General features: G+C 35.1%; 1 protein-coding gene across 4 annotated transcripts in view; it reads right to left on the reverse strand.

The window, feature by feature from the left end:
• The window catches only part of ERBB4 (erb-b2 receptor tyrosine kinase 4), a 1,094,545-nt gene that overhangs the window by 497,891 nt on the left and 577,144 nt on the right, over positions 1-19,510 (reverse strand). For all 4 annotated transcript variants that reach the window (XM_078071282.1, XM_078071280.1, XM_078071283.1 and 1 more), the window contains exon 3: positions 4,852-5,038. In XM_078071282.1, coding sequence (XP_077927408.1) covers positions 4,852-5,038 — 187 coding nt within the window. The remainder of the gene's footprint in view (positions 1-4,851; positions 5,039-19,510) is intronic.

The following is a 19,510-nucleotide window of genomic DNA, read 5'->3' on the forward strand; positions in this document are numbered from 1 at the left end:
CTCAGAGAGACACTCAGACTGTAAGTGGTGATCTGACATTTGAACGGGTTTGTTTTGTTTTGTTTTGTTTTTTTCTGATTCCACACCCATGCTCTTTGACATACATTGAGTTGACTGCAGATGGCCTGTCCATTTCAATGTTAGGTGATTTACTTGACTGTCACTGAATAATGCTGAAGGGGTTTGAGAAACTTAAATGTTGTTACATCAGATGTTCTATCTCCTGAACTAAGCATTTCATTTTATTTTTAGTCTACTAGAACTCAGTAAACTTAATATACCCTTCCATTATTACTGAGGGCTCCCAAAAATAACTTCAGCATTTTACTTCTGTTTAAAATGTTTGCTTGTCCACATATCAAATAATAATCTAATCAAGATGATACAGTACACAGTTAACCAAATAATTAGAATAGTCATAAACCATTAAATAAAGGTACTAATACAAGAATGTGTTGGTCTGAAAATATGGAGAGTATTTGGCTAATATTTGGAAAACATAAGTTGTATATTGGTATCACCTCAAATTTTACCTATTCAAAAGAGATATTCTAATAATTCATAAAATGAAAATCCAAATATTTAAGGTGAAATTTGATAAGAAAAATGTACATATTTATGTAGTAAATTTGTATTCAGGTTATCATCATTATAAATAGAATATGAATAGTAGAATAGATACGAATCTAGGTATTTCTCAAAGATTCCTTCATATCTACAATATCACATATAGATGAGATTGTATAATATTATTCAGATGAGGTAATTCTATAAATTCCAGAAAGGAGAAAATAATCGTTTTTGTTGTTGTTGTTGTTGTTGTTTGGTTTTTTGGGTTTTGGGTTTTTTTTGCCCCATATAATGACATTTAGATTTTGGTCAGACAGGTAATTAAATAAGTAGAAGCTTGTAGAATTAAAGTTGTAAATATATTAGATGTTGATTTGAATTTAGAATAGGGATATTTGGTTAAGAAGGATCTTATAAAAATAAACTAACATCATGGGAGTGATTAATAAAGCCACAGCCACGTGCAAGTGACCTTAACAAAGGAAGTAATGAATTCTCTCCAGCTCTGTAGTCCTCTGGTTCAGTACTGTCATTCTCAATGGCCTCAAGAAGGTTACATGCCTGATGGACACATTGATGGAAATATGGTCTCTCCCCTGACCAGAAAAGGATTACCCAGCCTAACACAGCACCTAGGGATTGCCAAAACAAGTTCCTTACTCCCTTTTAGATTGTGCGGCATATCTCTAGCCTAGGAACCTGCCTCTTCTCCACTCTGTCCACCTCACTGACAATGAACCAGGGAAATGTGAGTAGCAGCAGTAGCCAGAAAATATGTTTGTGTTTCTTGTCTTTGGGCACAACCAAAATGAAAGTCTCTAAGTAAGATCTATAGTAATAACTATAGTCCAAGCAATAGCTTTTGGTGACCATCAAGCTAATTAATAAGAATGTGTAAGGTGGAAGTTAATTTATATCTTTGTTAAGTGGCATCCAACCATTAATCCTTATATCTCACAGTCTCAAGTTAATCAAACATCCCTTTTCACAAAGATAGAGTTTACAGGCAACAAATGTAATTAAAAAAAAAAAAGGCATATTATTCTAGGGTCAACACTGCAAAAAGGATTTCAGGAAAAACAAAAATTTTACATATATATTAAATATATATATGAATTCATAATCTCAAAATTATTTGTTACAACCTGCATACTTCCTACCTTACACGTAGTACTTGTTATTTATCTTGTTGAAAGTGTTTAAAAATAAAATTTTGCTTAGAAGGAAAATTGACCGTGATTATTATTGTCCCTGTTATGGTTTACCATTATGCAAAGTTGGTACCAGACCAAATGGCAATACAGAAGAAAGTTTACTCCCAGCATCTTGCTAACCTCCAAGCTCTTTAATACCCACATGTTTTCAGCCAGGCTCCTAGTATGCTCTTTTCATTCTCACCTCAACCTAAGGAGTATTTCTCATCATTCAGTCACAAATTCACCTGTTCTCTGTCCCATTCCTTCCCTTCTCTCTAGGAGATGATAAATGAATGAAAATTATTTAGATCAAGTAAGTGAAGAGGTTAACTAGATATCATGCTATTGGTTCTTGGTAACATATCTTTAATTAAAAACAGACAGTGTTTCTTAAATTTTTGTGGCCATCAGAATCATGGGGGGATCCTTAAAATACATATTGATGGGCCCTACCACAAGAGTTTCTGGTCCATTAGGTCTCAGATAAAGCCCTAAAATTTGCATTTCTAACAATACCCAGGTGATGCTGATGCAGTTGGTTCTTTAAGAAGGGGGTTAAATTTTTATTTTATTTTATTTTATTTTTATTTTCAAGAACCAAGTTAAAATTTTAATTCCCTAGGACAGTTAAGTAGTGAGGTATTTGGCTACTCCAGCAGGTATTCCATTTCCCTTCATATTATATAAGACAGCCCTAAAATTAGGGCCAACCCTGGAGCCCTACACTTAATATAACCCTAAAACTGTTTTAAATTTTTATCAACTTTCTTTGTATAACACATAAACAAACAAGATAGAAAAATTATCTTTCCAAAACACAAAAACAATCTTATCTGAAGTGAATTGCAATGTTTGCTGGTTACTTTACTAGGTTACCTAGAACACTCAATTCTTTAAGATACAACTATAGAGCAAATTTCTTCCCCAATTCCTCTTTATATGAACAGTGAGGTATCTCCTACCCTTCCTCATATATTCTTACACACAAACAGAATCATGCTTATTGTGTGACTTTCGATTTTCAAAACTGGAGTTACACTACTGATTTCAATTATCTAGAGGAAGATCAATGATGCTGGACTGATGTTCACATGTAATTCTCAGCCACCTAATAAATATATTAAGATATTTGGACAATTTCCAAGTTGTCTAAATTTTCCATCATTTATTTTACTTTTCTTTATATTCAAAAAGAAATTAATAACTCTTGAACAAACACATTTTTTGTTCTGAACAATCAACTCATTCTCTTAGCCACTTATTAGTTACTCACTTCTACTTACTTTACACACACACAAATATTATAAGACTTTCTGGCAGAATATGGAAAAATGTTCTTGAAATAACAGTGTTGTATTTTGGTATGACACAAACTGTCACAATCATAAGCAATCATGGTGTGAGCTCACTCAATAAATAAGGTATGTTTAAATGTGGCATAATTTTGATTAACTTAAAAAATATTTGAGTAGTACTAATGTTAAATGTAAAAATAAATAAGATAGCTCTTTAAAGATTGATTTTCTGGATGAAAAGGTTGTTCAAATAGCACATATTATGGAATAATAACTTAACAAGTATTATAAAAAGTTTGAAAAGAAATGTATTCATTTTTTCTTTATTATAAATAGAGGAAAATCATTTAATAAAACATAATTATTCCTATGCAAGTTTTAACTGGATTATATTATTTTTAGACTCTTAACTTCAATCATTCAATTTCTCTCTATCCATTCCAGCTCTAAAATTCTTCTTCCTATCATTATTTCCATGCAAGTAGCAATTTAGTCAAAAATCCTACTCTTCAATAAGGAAAGTATCTTTGAAAGGAAAGAACAAAAAAAGTAAAATGTTAATGAAGGAATCTATAAATTCTGAATAATTTGCATTTGCCATTATGCCATCAGTTCTATAGCAATCATGTCCAAAATAAATAACATAATCAGTATTCCTTTCTTCGTCCAAAATATCCAATTTTAGCTTACATGTCTGGCTAACTATGAAGCTATTTCTAACTTAAAATATTTTATATCCACTATGAATTAAAGAAACAAAAATTTTAGTAACCTGACAATATCAATGTTATTTTTACTTAGTATTTTGAGGCAGTACCTCTAAAAATTGTAATTTTTTAATGTCAAGAAACATTACCACTGAGTGGCCTCAAACACACATAAAATCACTATGTATTTTGATGCAAAATATAGATCATATTAATGTAGGTTAAATTAATAGTTTAAACTCCTTTATCCCACTGTGAGATGATAATTAATTACTAATGAGCAGTACTTGACTATAGGCACACATAGCAAAACTCATGATTAGAAACCTTGTACCAAACCTCCTACGATAGCCTGTATGAGCTATGAACCATATGGACTGAAAGGATATCTGCAGGAATGCCAGGACCAGCTTACAAAACAAATTCCTACAAAGTGTTGTGTTTTTTTGTTTTTTTTTTTGGCAGCAAGATAATAAGTTTAGGTTGTTAGCTAATTCCTTTTTCGAATCTTAGGGGAAAAATCACTGATGGTATTGAAACATTCTGAGAAAGAATTTCTGATGGCATTTAGTGAGTTACTGAATAAAATAAATCAAAACTAAATTAGTAAATCAAGGTACGTTTTCCAAAAATAAGGGGCTGTGCAAAAAACTAGATTAGTGGAACTAGATATAAAGGCTTGTGTATTTACTGAGCTCTAACAAGGGTGAAGGTTGTGGTGTTATTTATTGCAGAGATTTGATGATATGGTCCACTGTTCACCTGAGACCACCAAACACAGCATTCTTAAACCTGCTTCCTATCTCAGTTTTCAGCCACTGAGCTTTTCCTTAGAGTGTACTTCTGTTCAGCTGAGATACAGTATTACGGTATTTTTCAGACTGCACTTACAATATCTGTAAATAAAAGCAAGGGCATCACAAGGCATTATTTCCCATAAAATGAATAAAGACTAGATATTTAAATGCTTTATAGTGTTCCTCAGTATAACACATACTACAGTAACCTTACACACATATGTGTATGTTTATTGCATTAAATTGATAATGAGAGCATATTTGCAATTTTGTATATTTTCCTTACCTGTCAAGTTCTTCAGTCCAAGTTCCTGAAGTCCAAAGTTCCCATCTTTTCTGTAGTTTAAAAATACTGCCAAGGCATATCGATCCTCATAAAGTTTTGTCCCACGGATAATGCGTAAATTCTCCAGAGGCAGGTAGCGAAACTGATTAAGAGCTACTAACACGTAGCCTGTGACTTCTCGAATAGACTGAAAAGAAACAAACAATTGCCTTTGTTAAAAAAAATTAGAAATTATTTGTCAGTACACTAATTTCCACATTATATTGTAAATAATTACCTTGATGATACAAGAACACAAAAGGTTAGAATCTCATTTGAAGTATGAGTCGTACTCTTTAAAAAAGTCATGAATGTACTTATAGTAAAATAATGGATTTTGTTTTATAAAACATTCTTCATAGCTGGGATTTGAATATAATTAAAGGAATAAATATGTCATTCTTTGACAGATGAAAATGAGGTAAGAACACCTAGCCATCAACCAAAATTTTTATAAAACAAATTCATAAGCTTATCGCAAATAAAACAAAGCTGCATTAGTCTGTAGACTATGGAACATATTTTAAACTGCTATATTGATGTTTAATGCTATCATTATCAAAGACAGTTAACTTGTATGTCTCTGGGAAACACAAATATAAACAATATGTATTAAAGACTGATAATGATCTCTAATTTAATTACAACCACAATTTTTTATAAGATTTTGTTTATTTAAGAGCAGAGAAAGAGCGAGAGCATGAGTGGGGGAGGGGGAGGAGGTGGGAGAAGCAGACTCCCCACTGAGCAGGGAGCCCAATGATGCAGAGCTCTGTCCCAGGCGCCCCTACAACCACAATTTTATTTTGACTATCTACTGTTTAATATAGTATAAGTTAATTACTTGAAAGTTTGTAGTACATTTTAAAGCAAAAAAGGTCACAAAAAAAGCCCTTAGGTTTCATCTAAAGTTACAGTTTTTCAGTAAAATAAGCAAGATTGTGACAGCTATGAGTATATGTATTAAGGTTTTAAAAATTAAATATAAAAAATTTATATATGTGTATATATATGTATATATATATATATATATAAAATACAGAAGTGGTAAAATATTTGATGTTACTTTAATGTCAATTTCATGTCAGTATAGACCTCTTAATTTTGATGTCCCAGTGCTCAGTCCTTGGTACTCTCTTTTCTATCCACTCTCATTTCCTTGGTGACCTTATCCAGTTTCAAGGTTGCTGACCTCCAAAGTTTTACCTCCAACCTGTCCCCTAAACTCTAGACTCCTATCTAACTGCCTACCCCACATCTTCACCTGAATGCCTAATAGACTTTTCAGATATACCTATCCAAATCTGAACACACATCTTCCTTGTCCCAACCTTTTCACATCTTCCTTGTCCCAACCTTTTAACAGCCTTTCTCATCTCAGTTGAGGTCAATCCATCCTTCCTATTATTTAGGCCAAAGTCTTGGGCTCATTCTTGACTCCCCTCTCATCACACACCAAATGTAATCTGTCCTATTTGTTCTACCTTTAAAATGATCAGGAATTGAACCACCTCTTATGTCAACCACTGCTATCATCTGAGCCATCATCATTCCTTTATCAAAATTACTGCAATAGGTCTTCCTGTTTCTACTTCTTTTGATCCCTTATCATGTATTCTCAGTTAAGGCAGACCCTGATCTTTTTTTTTTTTTTTTTTTTTTTTTTTTAAGTAGGCTTCATGCTCAGCATGGAGCCCAACTGAATGGATGACCCTGAGATGAAGACCTGAGCTGAGATTAAGAGTCGGATGCTTAACCGACTGAGCCACCCAGGGCCCCAGACCTGATTGTTTTTAAACATAAATCAAATCATGACACTTCAATTCTTAAAATCCTGAAACATCTCCCTAGTCACTCAAAGTAATAGACAAAATTCTTTCACTGATGAGTCAAAATCTATCTGTTCTGCCCAGTGCAGCAACAACTAGCTAGATATAGCTACTGAACAATTGAAATGTAGCTGGTATGAATTGAGATAAAATACACTCTCGATTTCAAAGATTCCATGTTGAAATGATAACATTTTAGATAAATTGAGTTATATAAAATGCATTATTAAGGTTAATTTTTAACCTTTCTTTTTACATTTTTATTATGGCTACATGGAAATTTAAAATAATATTTTTATGGCTATCACTATATTTCTGTTGCACAGTACAATACTATATGGTTTGGTCATCAGTTCTTTTTGTAACTTCTTTTTTTAACCCTCTACTTTTCTCACCCTATTCCAGTTTTGCTGGTTTCCTTGTTCTTCTAACATTCCAAGTGTGGTCCTACCTCAAGGTGTTCACTATACTCTTAGTGAACTCTTATACACTTATAACCCTCTATATAAGTGTACTCTTATACACTTATAACCCTGAGTTTCTTTCCCTCTTGTTCTCTTTTTGGCTAATTTCCTCACTGCCTTAAAGTTTTTTCTCAAATCTCTCAAACCTCAGTTGAAGCCAATGATGACTAACAGTCCTCCCACCTTTTCCTGCTCTAACTTTTATTGTCTCTATAGTACTTCTCACCTTTAAATTTACTATATAGTATATATATTTATTACATTTAGTATTTGTAGTCTGTCTCTCCCTTTCTCAGAATATAAGCTCTGCAAGGGCAAGCACTTTAATTTGTTCATTCATGTCTCATGTAACTACAACAGTACAGGCACACAGTGAAAAACCAATAAATATTTGCTGGGCACTCTGGCTTTTCTCTGGCCATATCTTCACCCATAGGCAAAGTCTACAGAGTCAAGAAAAGTACCCATCTGGAACCTGCATTTCTTTTCTCTAGAGAAGACCAATGCTCCAGATCCCTGTGATCCCAGAATTTCATTCCCAAATTGCCCCAATCCCTCACCTAGAGCCTGTGATATCATCTTTCCAGTTCTGTCCCCCAGTCAGCAGACTATGCGACCAACATGCATACACCTAGCAAGGATGGGTGGTCCAGGTGCAGATGTTTGAGTGGAGAGTGTATGGATGCTAGATGTACAGCCTAAGTGTCACTCTGCTCAAAGCTTCCTATGATACTGGACAGAACTGGTTAAAGGAGGGGCTGAAGGCTGGAGTCCATCCCTCTCCATGTCACCATACTACTGAGGAGTTCAAAAATTCTAACATTTCACCCAGCCATCCGAGTTATTATAAAGATATTTCTGTCAAAGTGGGAGGATAGATCATATTTTAATAATAATTATTTTATTTATAATAAAGAATAATGACACAAAATATGTAGACCTTCATTTATACTCTCATCCCAGGTCCCACAATTCTTAGGAATGAACCTGCTAACACTAATCACCTAGAAAAGTTGAATCCTAACGGAGCAAAGAGTCCATTAAATGGATGAAAGGTCCAAAATGGATGAAGGGTCAAGGAACCTATGAAACTATTCATGTCTGGCACTGGATTGGGAACTCTAAGCCATTATAGGCATTCCTGGGACACTGAGAATTGTGGATTAAAGGGATGAATTCTTAGGGGAATAGAAAAAAGAGGTGAAAGGTCAACAGTAGCATGCATTGTTTGTATACCACGTGTTTGAAATTGCACTTGCCTGGAATAGTCTATCCCTAGAGCCCTACAAATCCTCCTTCAATCACTGTGTCAGTGGTTGAACTCTAATCCCTTTGTGTTCTTAGAAGAGAGATCAAAAACATTTTCCAATATCATTTGGTCTAAAAAGTAAAATTCTTTCATTCATTATAAAGGTAATTTATCCTTTAACTTGTATACAATAATTATCAAGTGCTCTAAAGTACAATGATACACAAAGATAAACATTGGGGATGGAGGATGTATTATCGATCTTTTGTCTAGAGCATGTCATAGTGTCCATTCTTCCTAACACACTCACCATTAGTTCCATCTTCACTTGGGAACTGACTCTAATTAGACTCTTAGAATAATGGTAAGAAATGTGGGCTCAACTGCCAAGCAAAGCTGAGCTCAAAACACTTCACACTTACCAGCCTTCACACTTACTGACTTTGTAGTCTTGTTAAAATTGTTTACCCTCACTGAGCCTCAGTTTCTTTATTTTAAAATAAAAGATAGCAATAACTCTATTAAAAAGATTTTATAAGACACTTATAAAAAGTGTCTAGGGAGACCCGGGTGGCTCAGTCAGTTAAGCCTTCAACTCTTGATTTCGGCTCAGGTCATGATCTCAGGCTCATCGAGCCTCGCATCAGGCTCCATGCTCAGTGTGAAGTCTCCTTGTCTCTCTCCCTCTGCTCCTTCCCCTGCTCTCTCTCTCTCTTTCTCTCTCAAATAAATAAATAAAATCCTAAAAAAAAACCCAAAAAGCTAAAGAAAAGTGTCTGGCAAATAGTAAGTGTTCAATAGATGCTATCGATTACAAATATTATTATTTCTGATAATAGCCAAAACTATCTGTAAACAATCTGATTTGAAAATAAAAATAATTAGGGACGCCTGGGTGGCTCAGTCGTTAAGCGTCTGCCTTCGGCTCAGGTCATGATCCCAGGGTCCTGGGATCGAGCCCCACATCGGGCTCCCTGCTCTGCAGGAAGCCTGCTTCTCTCTCTCCCACTCCCCCTGCTTGTGTTCCCTCTCTCACTGTGTCTCTCTCTGTCAAATAAATAAATAAAATCTTTAAAAAAAAGAAAATAAAAATAATTATAACTTTATTACAGAAGAACCATTGGCTTTAATTGGCAGACTCCCCACTGAGCAGAGAGCCCAACCTGGGGCTTGATCCCAGGATCCTGGGATCAGGACCTGAGCCAAAGGCAGATGCTTTACTGACTGAGCCAACCAGGCACCCCCCCTTATATCTTTTTATATCTTGCCTCTTCAACTTGTAATTTATTCCTAAATTACAGAACTGGTTCCTTATACTGTTTCTGTGTATGTTATACCCTTTAGTACAGACTCTGGCACTGAACAGACATTCAATAATGGCTGTTGAATGAAGTAGAATTGAAAAGTAGAAAACAATGCTTATGGTCTTTTTAGATATTGTTTTCCATTGAAAATGATTTTATGAACTTTCTGCTAATAAAAACATTGAACAACATAATCATGACTTGTGCCCAAGGACCACAGTGGTAAGTAGAAATCATCAGAATGCCCCAACAAAAAGAAAATCCTGACTCTGGTTCTGGCTCAGTACATTTAGTTCCAGGAAACTGCCTATTTTGTCAACTGAAGAGTGAATACCCACCTAAAGACCTATCTCTCTCCTTCTGTTGTAAGTTTCTGCTGTCTAAAACTGATTGATTTCCATTGTCAATGGATGCTTCTACAGCTGCTTTGTTCAAGAAGTGAATATAATTGAAGATCATTAAAGCCTTAAATACTTCAGAACTTTTCTAACCCAAGGGATGATTTGTTCTGCTTAGGGCATTTGATGATGGAAACCAAAAAAATGAGAAAAAAAAAAAAAAAAGAAATTTGACCAGCTTCCCATATTAGCAATATATCCATATGAGCAATAAATCCAGAAAAAAATACATGGTTTGCTCTAAAGAATAGAAATTTATACTGTTCTCCCATAAAATATTTCAAGAAAAAATATGAAATCTGAAATTATAATGTTCCCAGGATTTTCAATGGATGTCATTCAATCAAAATTAGAAGAGATTGGACTGCTTCACTGGGCTTTACCTGCAGATCATTCAAGAAAAATCAATCTTTATTTTTAAATCTCTATTTCATTTCACGATTCTTGTAACAACTGTTAATTTTTTTGTATTTGACACAATTTCCTTATTCTTTTATTTTAGTTGGTTCTAATTTGATCCTAGTGAGAATAGTAATATTTCCTTAAATGTTCCTTCATCCACTTAAGATTTAAGTGATTGCAATACCTCACGATTCCTGAATATTTAATCAGTGTTTAGGAACAATGTTACGCACATTAAAAGCAATTATACATTCTTGGCTACGTGTACAAAACTCTGTCTCCTCAACATTTTTCCTACTCAAATTATGTATCAAATCCAGGTTTGTTAGATATTTTTCTTTAATCATCCCTTTGAAAATAAACCTATTTACTCTTGTTAACACCTTCTGCAGCAAATCGAAACAGTTCTGAATTCTTAGCTTCTTCCCCAGTGTCTTACGTACTCATACCCAATTAGGTATCATCCTCAAATAATACTAACATACTCCATCAGTCAAGACCTCCACAAATAAAACAGTGATTACTTACAATCCGTAGACTTGAAATTAAATCCATAGTATTGCAGAGAAGAGTGGGGGGAGCAGAGAACTATGGAAGGGGGGGAGGAAAGCCCCTCTGTTGGTAATGACTACAGAATTTATGTGTTCTCTGACAGTGACAAATGTAGAAGCAAATTGTAACCTCTCCATCACTAAGGTTTTCCATTAAGTTTCCATAGGCAATTAATTTCTGTCCCTGCCCCTTACAGCAAGACTGGGAATTTCTAAAGTAGAGAACATTCTTAACTATGACATAATATGAAGAAATTTACTGGGAAATAATTAATAAGCATATAGCAAACATTGTATATTCCTGCTGCATGTAGAAATAGAGATCGACTGACTATATACCTCATTCCCATGTGGCATCTCCAAATGCGATGGGATGTTCGGCTTTGGAGTCTTGCTTTCAGTTTTCCCAGGTTCCTTAAAACTCCAGTGATTATGCTACCCCAGCAAGCAGGCACTCAAAGTCTGATCTGATTAGATTTGGGAAAATAGAGAAATGGGAAATGTCATGTACCTGACTGTGGTAGAGTTGAATTCATGCTCCTTTTACCTGGCATGAAGTAACACTGGGGGAGGGGGCAAAGAATCTGATTCAGTTCTTCCCAGCAGAACTGCTAACTCCCAGCCATTACTAGCCAGTCTTTTGGGTGCTAGTGCTATTACAATCCTTAACTTCCTAAGAATCTACAGGCCTTTCATTCATCATCACTGGCCACTTAGCCAGCTCTTAACCCTAGTAGTGAACACTTTAGTTCTACTGAAAAGAGGACAACTTAACTCTCCCAAAGTTATCATCTTTTTCTTTGTCCTTTATATCTGTCTTAGCTGGCCAGAGAGTTCTTAACAGGCCCCCTTCAGGCCTCCATTCCCAAATGGTCCTTCATCTCCTGACCTAGCTCAGTTATATCCTTGTATCATAGACTTGTTATATTAGAGCTAGTTTCCACAAGTTAAATAGGGAGCTTTTGTAGATTCATTTACATAATCATATACAAATCTCAATTTTAAGTGTCTCTATATTAAAAAAAATCTGTACTGTTAAAAATTTCATTTCTCTTATAATTTAAAATGTGTGTGTGTGTGTGTGTGTATGTATATAATTTTTTCTTTTCCATGTGTTTATACAGATCGGTCTACATTTTTAAACCTGAATTCTAAACTGACACTCTTTTACAACTATTTAAAATATAGTATTGAATTCGTTCTTTTCCCATCAGATATACACATTAAGCTTTAGTGATTTAGGGAATTGAATTTTAACTGAAATTAGATACACTGCATAAATGCAAAATAGTAAGAGTATCTGGAGACCTTTGAATTAAACTTTGATTAATTATAGATACAACTTAAATCAAAAAGAAATTATTAGTTGTCAGCATTTTCATACAACTGAGCCTACACATGAATTAAAGTGTTGTAATTTTTATACACATTGTACATGTGATGAGCATTATCCTCCATAGAAAATCAAACTGCTTAGGGCAATGCAGTCCATTGATTAAATTTGGATGTTGCAGTCTGACAGGTATTAGTCTGACTTTTGTCTCCATTACTTATTGACCTGCACAAGTTATTTAACCTTAATTTCTCTTCTGAAAAATAGGACAAATTCCTTCTAAGTGCTTAAAAGTTGAAGATCTTCAAAAAATGATCAATTTCATTATACTTTTATTGTTAGTATAATTATGGCAAATATTTGCAAATATTTTGTATAGTTTAGGATTGGGAAATGATATGCAAGCATATATATATTTGATATTAAAAATTATTAATTAAACAGTTGGTGCTATATAGTTCATAAAGGTGTGGACAGAAGTCAGATTGCCTGTGATGGGCTCAACTGTGATCCCTCAAAATTTATGGTTGAAATCCTAACTCCTAGTATCTCAGAATGTGACCATATTTGGAGTAGGGTCTTTAAAAAGGTAATTAAATTAAAATGAGGTCACTAGGATGACCTTAATCCAATGTGACTGGTGTCCTTAAAAAGAAGAGGAAATTAGAACACAGACATACATACAAAGAAGACAAGAATATTGATGTTCAAGTCTGTGAGAAAGGCCTCAGAAGCAAACAACCTTGTTGTCTTCTTGATCTCAGATTTCAAGACTCCAGAATTGTGAGAAAAATAAACTTCTGTTTAGGCTACCTGGTCTGTGGTATTTTGTTATGGCAACCCTAGCAAATAAATATACTACCTGGGTTCATATTCTAGCATTTAGCAGTATTATGTTGGATGAATTATTTATTCTTCCATGCCTCAGTTCTTTCATCTCCAATACGGGGATACTAAGATCACAAATTCTCTGGATTATTCTGAGAAGTAAATCCTTACAAGTTACTTAAGAAAAGATCTGGCTTACAGCAGGCTCTCAGTATTAATTGTCATTGTTTTTTCTGAATCCAGAATCTTTATTCTCCTTCAATACACTGCCTATATTGCCTAGCATATATGAAACTGTGTTTCTCTATGTCTAAAGGGATAACTACATATCACCAAAGTTTAGATGAGAAAACTGCTTGTTACCATTTCAATCTACATTTGAGAGTGACAGTTTTATGTCTGAGAGCTTTTTTTTTTTTTAATTATTTTTATTTATTCATGAGAGACAGAGAGAGAGAGAGGCAGAGGGAGAAGTAGGCTCCCAAGGAGCAGGGAGCCCGATGCGGGACTCGATCCCAGGACCCTGGGATCATGACCTGAGCCGAAGGCAGACGCTTAACCATCCAAGCCACCCAGGCGCCCTGTCTGAGAGCTTTTATAAGATTTTTTTTCCCTCTCAAAATTTAAAGGACGAAAATGGGATTTCATGAAATGATGTATAACAACAGCTGCCTCTTTTGGAAAACATATGGGAAATGGCCTTTGATGATTCAGAAGTTAGAGGTGACTGCTTTTGTGACTAGTCTGTTGTGATTTTTTAGATGAAAAGGGTGAGCGATTTCAGAAATAGGAAAGCCAAAGTATCAGGCTTGGGTTTGACAAGACTGCCAAGATACATTTTAATATCTGTCTAAATATTTGGCAGTAAAAACAGAAAGCAAAAGGCTTAATTAATTTATAAAGAATAAATACTTGCATGAGTCATGTCATCCAGTGACAACAATGTCTTATGTTACTTATGTGTTCTTAATATTCAATTCAATTCAAATAAATAGAGCATGGACATCTGTAAGTACAATCAGGACTACAGACAATAACATAAATTGAGATCAGGGGTTTGGAGACTAGAAATTAAAATGCTTTCATATTTAAGTATCCTTATGCAAGCCACAATTTTCTAAGTGGCTATTTACTACTTGTAATAATTATATTAACTTATTTACATAGTGTTTTCTGTATGTGAGGCACTTATGTCTTATATTCTGGTAGCACCAATGCTTTAAGTACTATCATATAGATAAAAAACTAAAGTTAAATAACTTGCCTAAAATCACATAGACAAAAAAAGGAAGCATTATTTTTAATTTTTATTTTTATTTATTATTATTATTTTTAGAGAGAGAGACAGAGCACAGAGCACGTGTGTGCATAAGTGGGGGGGGGGAGGTGCGGAGGGAGAGGGAGAGAATCTTAAGCAGGCTCCATGCCCAGTGTGGAGCCCAGGTGGGGCTCAATCTCACCACTCTAAGATCATGACCTGAGCCAAAATCAAGAAACGGACACTTAACCAACTGAGCCACCCAGGCACTCCAAGAAATTTTTTTTTTTAAGATTTTATTTATTTATTTTACAGAGACATAGCAAGAGAGGGAACACAAGCAGGGGGAGTGGGAGAGGGAGGAGTAGGATTCCCGTGGAGCAGGGAGCCTGATGAGGGGCTCGATCCCAGGACCCTGGGATCATGACCTGAGCCAAAGACAGACGCTTAACAACTGAGCCACCCAGGCACGCCGAAATATTTTTTTTAAAGAAAAATAATATCTGTCTTATTCCAGATTTCAAAATCCCAATCATTTTAAGTTATTTCTTTCAAAAATTGGTGACTATTACTTCCTATTGAAAGTAATATCCATTGCAACATGGTCTAAAATTGTAACTTAAGAATCACATCCTCCTTTTTATGACAAAAATATTATCTAATCCAGAACACCTTTCAAAAGTAATTGCAGCATGATTCTGATATTTCTAAATTCAAAATATGCTAAAATGTGCCCCCCAAAACCCCGTAAAAGTTTAAAATAGCATTCTCATAGGTGTCAAGAAACTAGAGGTCTTTTCAAAAGGATATGTAGAATCAATTGAGATTCTGTACATGAATGAACAATTCAAGTATGACAAAACAATCTTAATGTAAAAGGACCGAGTACCACTACTGGGCCCACTAGAAATGGAGGTGGAAACAAAGCAAATTCTTTAAGGATGCATGGCTAGCAAACAGTATTGGGATATAATGATAGTCTCTCTCTCATGGCAGAAGGCAAATTTGCTAGCTAATACCTCCCTTTGGAAGATTAGGGTGTCCTAAGCTCAGAGTTTCTCAGCTGTGACACAGATCCATTTTGTGTACAGTATCTACCTGTGCCCACTTCCCAATAACCTCCCCGCCCCCCCCCAGCCCCGGGAATTGCCCCAGGGGCGAGAGGAAACAAATGTAAACACGAAGCTCCCGCTGTACCATGGAGTCTCAGGTCTTCTGCCAACACAACTGGCAGGCTAACTTGTCAGACCCTTGACAGTTCTTTTTTTTTTTAAAGATTGTATTTATTTATTCATGAGAGACAGAGAGAGAAAGAGAGAGATAGGCAGAGGGAGAAGCAGGCTCCCAAGGAGCAGGGAGCCAGACGCGGACTCGATCCCAGGACTCCAGGACCACGACCCCAGCCGAAGGCAGACGCCTAACCATCTGAGCCACTCAGGCACCCGACCCTTGACAGTTCTTGACAACAACCAGTCGTTTGATGCCTCTGGCTGAGCAAATGCCACCACTTTTGGTTTCTGCAAAGGGATGAAACATGAATATGATAGTGTTGGGATCCAACTGCCAATTTGGAGGAAGTACAGAAGACAAAGAAATCATATTGAACTCTATCAGGAGTAAGCAACCTACAACACTCAGGCTCTGGAAAACGCTCCAGAAAGATATCTCAGGATTGAATAGATAAATTATAAGGTGTGGAGGAGGGAGAAGAACCTGTAATTAAGTCTTAAGAGATTTAAAAATCTTTCAAAGGCAAAACTATAGTGTCTAGGGACGCATACTTGGGTAATTATCAAACTATAAAGAGACACAAGAAAGCAGGTTTTTATGAGTAAGGATGGCGGTTACCTTTGTAGAGGAAAGGGTTTGAGTTGGGGCACAGAGTTGAGTTTCTTGTGTGGCGAGCAAAGTGCTATTTCTTGAGTATATTGAAAGTTACAAGAGAGTATATCTTTTAAAAACTCCTTAAGCTATGCATTTGTTTTGTGATGTTTTCAGTATGTGTTATATTTATAATGTAAAGTTTATAAAAAAGAAGTCATTAAGTAGAAAAAAAAACAAGGAAGCACATACAAGTGTCCCTTTACATCTCTATACCTTATCATTTTATATCTGAAGTTTAAGAACAGAAAAATTTCAGATTGCATGGTGTTCCTTGCTATCAAATTCTCTCTAGTTAAACTGAGGAACTGAATACGTTAATAAGGCACACTTGTGAAATCTAGGCAGAGAGGGTAACATGTCTAATGGGAAACTGCCTTGAGAAAGAAAGCCTGATGTGCTCACAGGTCTTAAAGTCCTGACTGGAAAATGAGGTGAGGAGGTCAGGGGACTTAACTGGAACAAAAGTAAGTAGGATTTCAGATTTTCATCTTTCAGGCAATGGGGATTTAATGATGTTACATACAGGTAAACTAAACTATGTATGTTTTGTAGAATTATCTGCCTATTTCCAGTATAAAAAGTTAGGAAATTCTTGCCAGGTAAGAGAGGCTGATGGCAGTGAATACAGAATAGCAAGAGCTGAGACTGAAGCCATCTTTCTGAGGCAGTGTAACAAATATTTTAGTAACTTACTAGATATGGGGATTAAGGAAGAAAAGAAACAGGGCATGCCTACAGTTTTTAGCCTAGGAGACTTGGTAGGTGGGGTTGTCGTTAACTGGGATAAAGAACAATTTTGTGGAGAGAATTTTCCCTAATACTATATGGATATTTGGCTATCTGAAGCTAAATCAACATATTCTCTTTTACAAATTCTTTTAAATAATATTATTATCTGTATGTCTGTTAAATCTGGATAGTAGGTACACGTGTCTGATAAAATTCCCATGCATTCAATATGTTCTTAACTTAAAAATAAATTATGTAGCACCTGTGATTTCATATATATTTGTGGGTGTCAGTTTAGATTATTCTTTGCATAGATATAAAACAGTGATTCTCAGCTGGGGGTGTTTGCTACTCAAAGGGCATTTGGCATTGTCTGGAGACATTTATAGTTATCACAGTGGGGGGGAGGGTGCTATGGCTTCTTGTGAGTGGAGATCTGGGATGCTAGTAAACATCATACATGCACAGGACAGTTCTTGCTTGCCCCCAACAAAGAATTTTCACGTCCAAAATGTCAATAGTACTGAAATTGAGAAACCCTGGTATAGACTTAATTAATGTGAGGCAAGCATTAAGTTTTATTGTTTGTAAAGTTGCCTTGGGAGGTTTCTAGAAGTAGTGAAAGAGTCTGCTAGTATACCGTTAGCATGATCCATTATAAATATGTATATATAATGAAGATTTAAATTAATATTCTTATATTAATATATATTTCTTAACCTAAATTTATCATTATATGTATCCTAAAGTATAAGCAGGTAGAAAAATAGCTATGCAGACAGACTGACAGAGATGGCTGGATGAATGGTGGCTGGCTGGATAAATAAATATCCATTCACATGGGTAAATTATACAAAAACATGTGTTCTCTTTCTCCTTTTTTCACTTTGTAACCTAATGTTGCAGTAGCAAATCCTTCTACATTGATTTTTTTTATTCACTGTTAAAAAGCTTGCCAAATGCAACTCAGGGACATTAAGTCTAAGAGGTTATATTTATAAACAAATTTATAAACAAACAATGTCAGCCATTTCCTTAAGAGGCATAATTCTCCTCTCTCTCTAAAAAGGTATTTTTCACTAGAAAAAAAATACATTTTATAGTGTCCAAGCTGTACTCAGTGACCAAACTAATTTAAATATAAAAATAACAATGTCTCTTTGATAGGAATAAATGAAAAAATGAACAGTCTCCTCCTAACTTCTTGCACATGCAATAGACAAATGTTTGTGATCCTCTTTTTAGTTATTCTCATTTATGGCATTCCCTTTAAACCAACCAACAAGGATACACAGGGTTTCTCTGTCCTAACGAAAAAGGATGGACTTATTAACCACACCAGGCTTCAGCGGAGTTGACAACACTGGATTATACTCCTAAGAGTGGCTACTAGGTAGCATCAGAGGCATCAGTATCTCCTAGAGTATGAATATGGGTACTTACTCAATCCTATTCCAATCCCTATTTTCATCACCTTCATCAACATCATCATAGCACTAGCGTTTTATATGTACATTGCAGTTTACAAAGCTTTTCAACATAAATATCACATTTAACTTTCAATTGGCAACTTCTGAATTGGCAAATTCTGAAATAATTTACTAAATTTCAACTGACTTTTCCAGAATTATGTTAAATTATAAAATGCGCTGAGGCTTTACATTCACGAACTACAAGAATCTTAGAAAGGAACTGATATTAATAAAATAATGACATACGTGACATTTGCTTTAATACTCTTGAATTATACCCCTGAAAACATTTCACCTCCCTTTCCTAGATCTTGCTTTTTTAATCCTACATTAATTTCCTTAAGCAGGTCCCAATCCTAATATTCTGATACAATCTCTACTAGCTGACATGTGGACATGAAACTTATGGAATAATTCATGCTAACATCTGTTTAGCTGACACAGTTACCTCGAATCCCTTTTAGAAAGTGTCCATGTATGAAAAGATAGATAAAACAAATCAGGTCATGGGGATTAAGTTTTCTGCGGGAGGATGTTTTTCTGCTGCTCAAATTAACTTCTCCTGCTGTTATTCACAACACTACAACTACCAGTGTGGCTCGTACCACCATCACTACCACTCTTACAACTGAGTACCTATATAAGCTGGCACTGTGCTCAATGCTTTGACATAGAATATCAAACAATTACCATTATCACCATTGTACCTTTTCTTTTAAAGACATGTCTAATTTGATTTGTTCAATTATACTACACTTCCTTCACATAGACTGACATCTATATTGAACAAACACAAGGCCATTGGTGATTACCTAATTTTTATAATTAATTGCTCCTGCATTACCACGAAAAGGGGAAGGAGGAGAGGGGCAGCATATGAAAACATTTTGTGCATTAAGGACTGTATAGAAAATATTGT

Source organism: Halichoerus grypus, chromosome 4 (assembly GCF_964656455.1).
Source record: "Halichoerus grypus chromosome 4, mHalGry1.hap1.1, whole genome shotgun sequence".
Taxonomy (NCBI): domain Eukaryota; kingdom Metazoa; phylum Chordata; class Mammalia; order Carnivora; family Phocidae; genus Halichoerus; species Halichoerus grypus.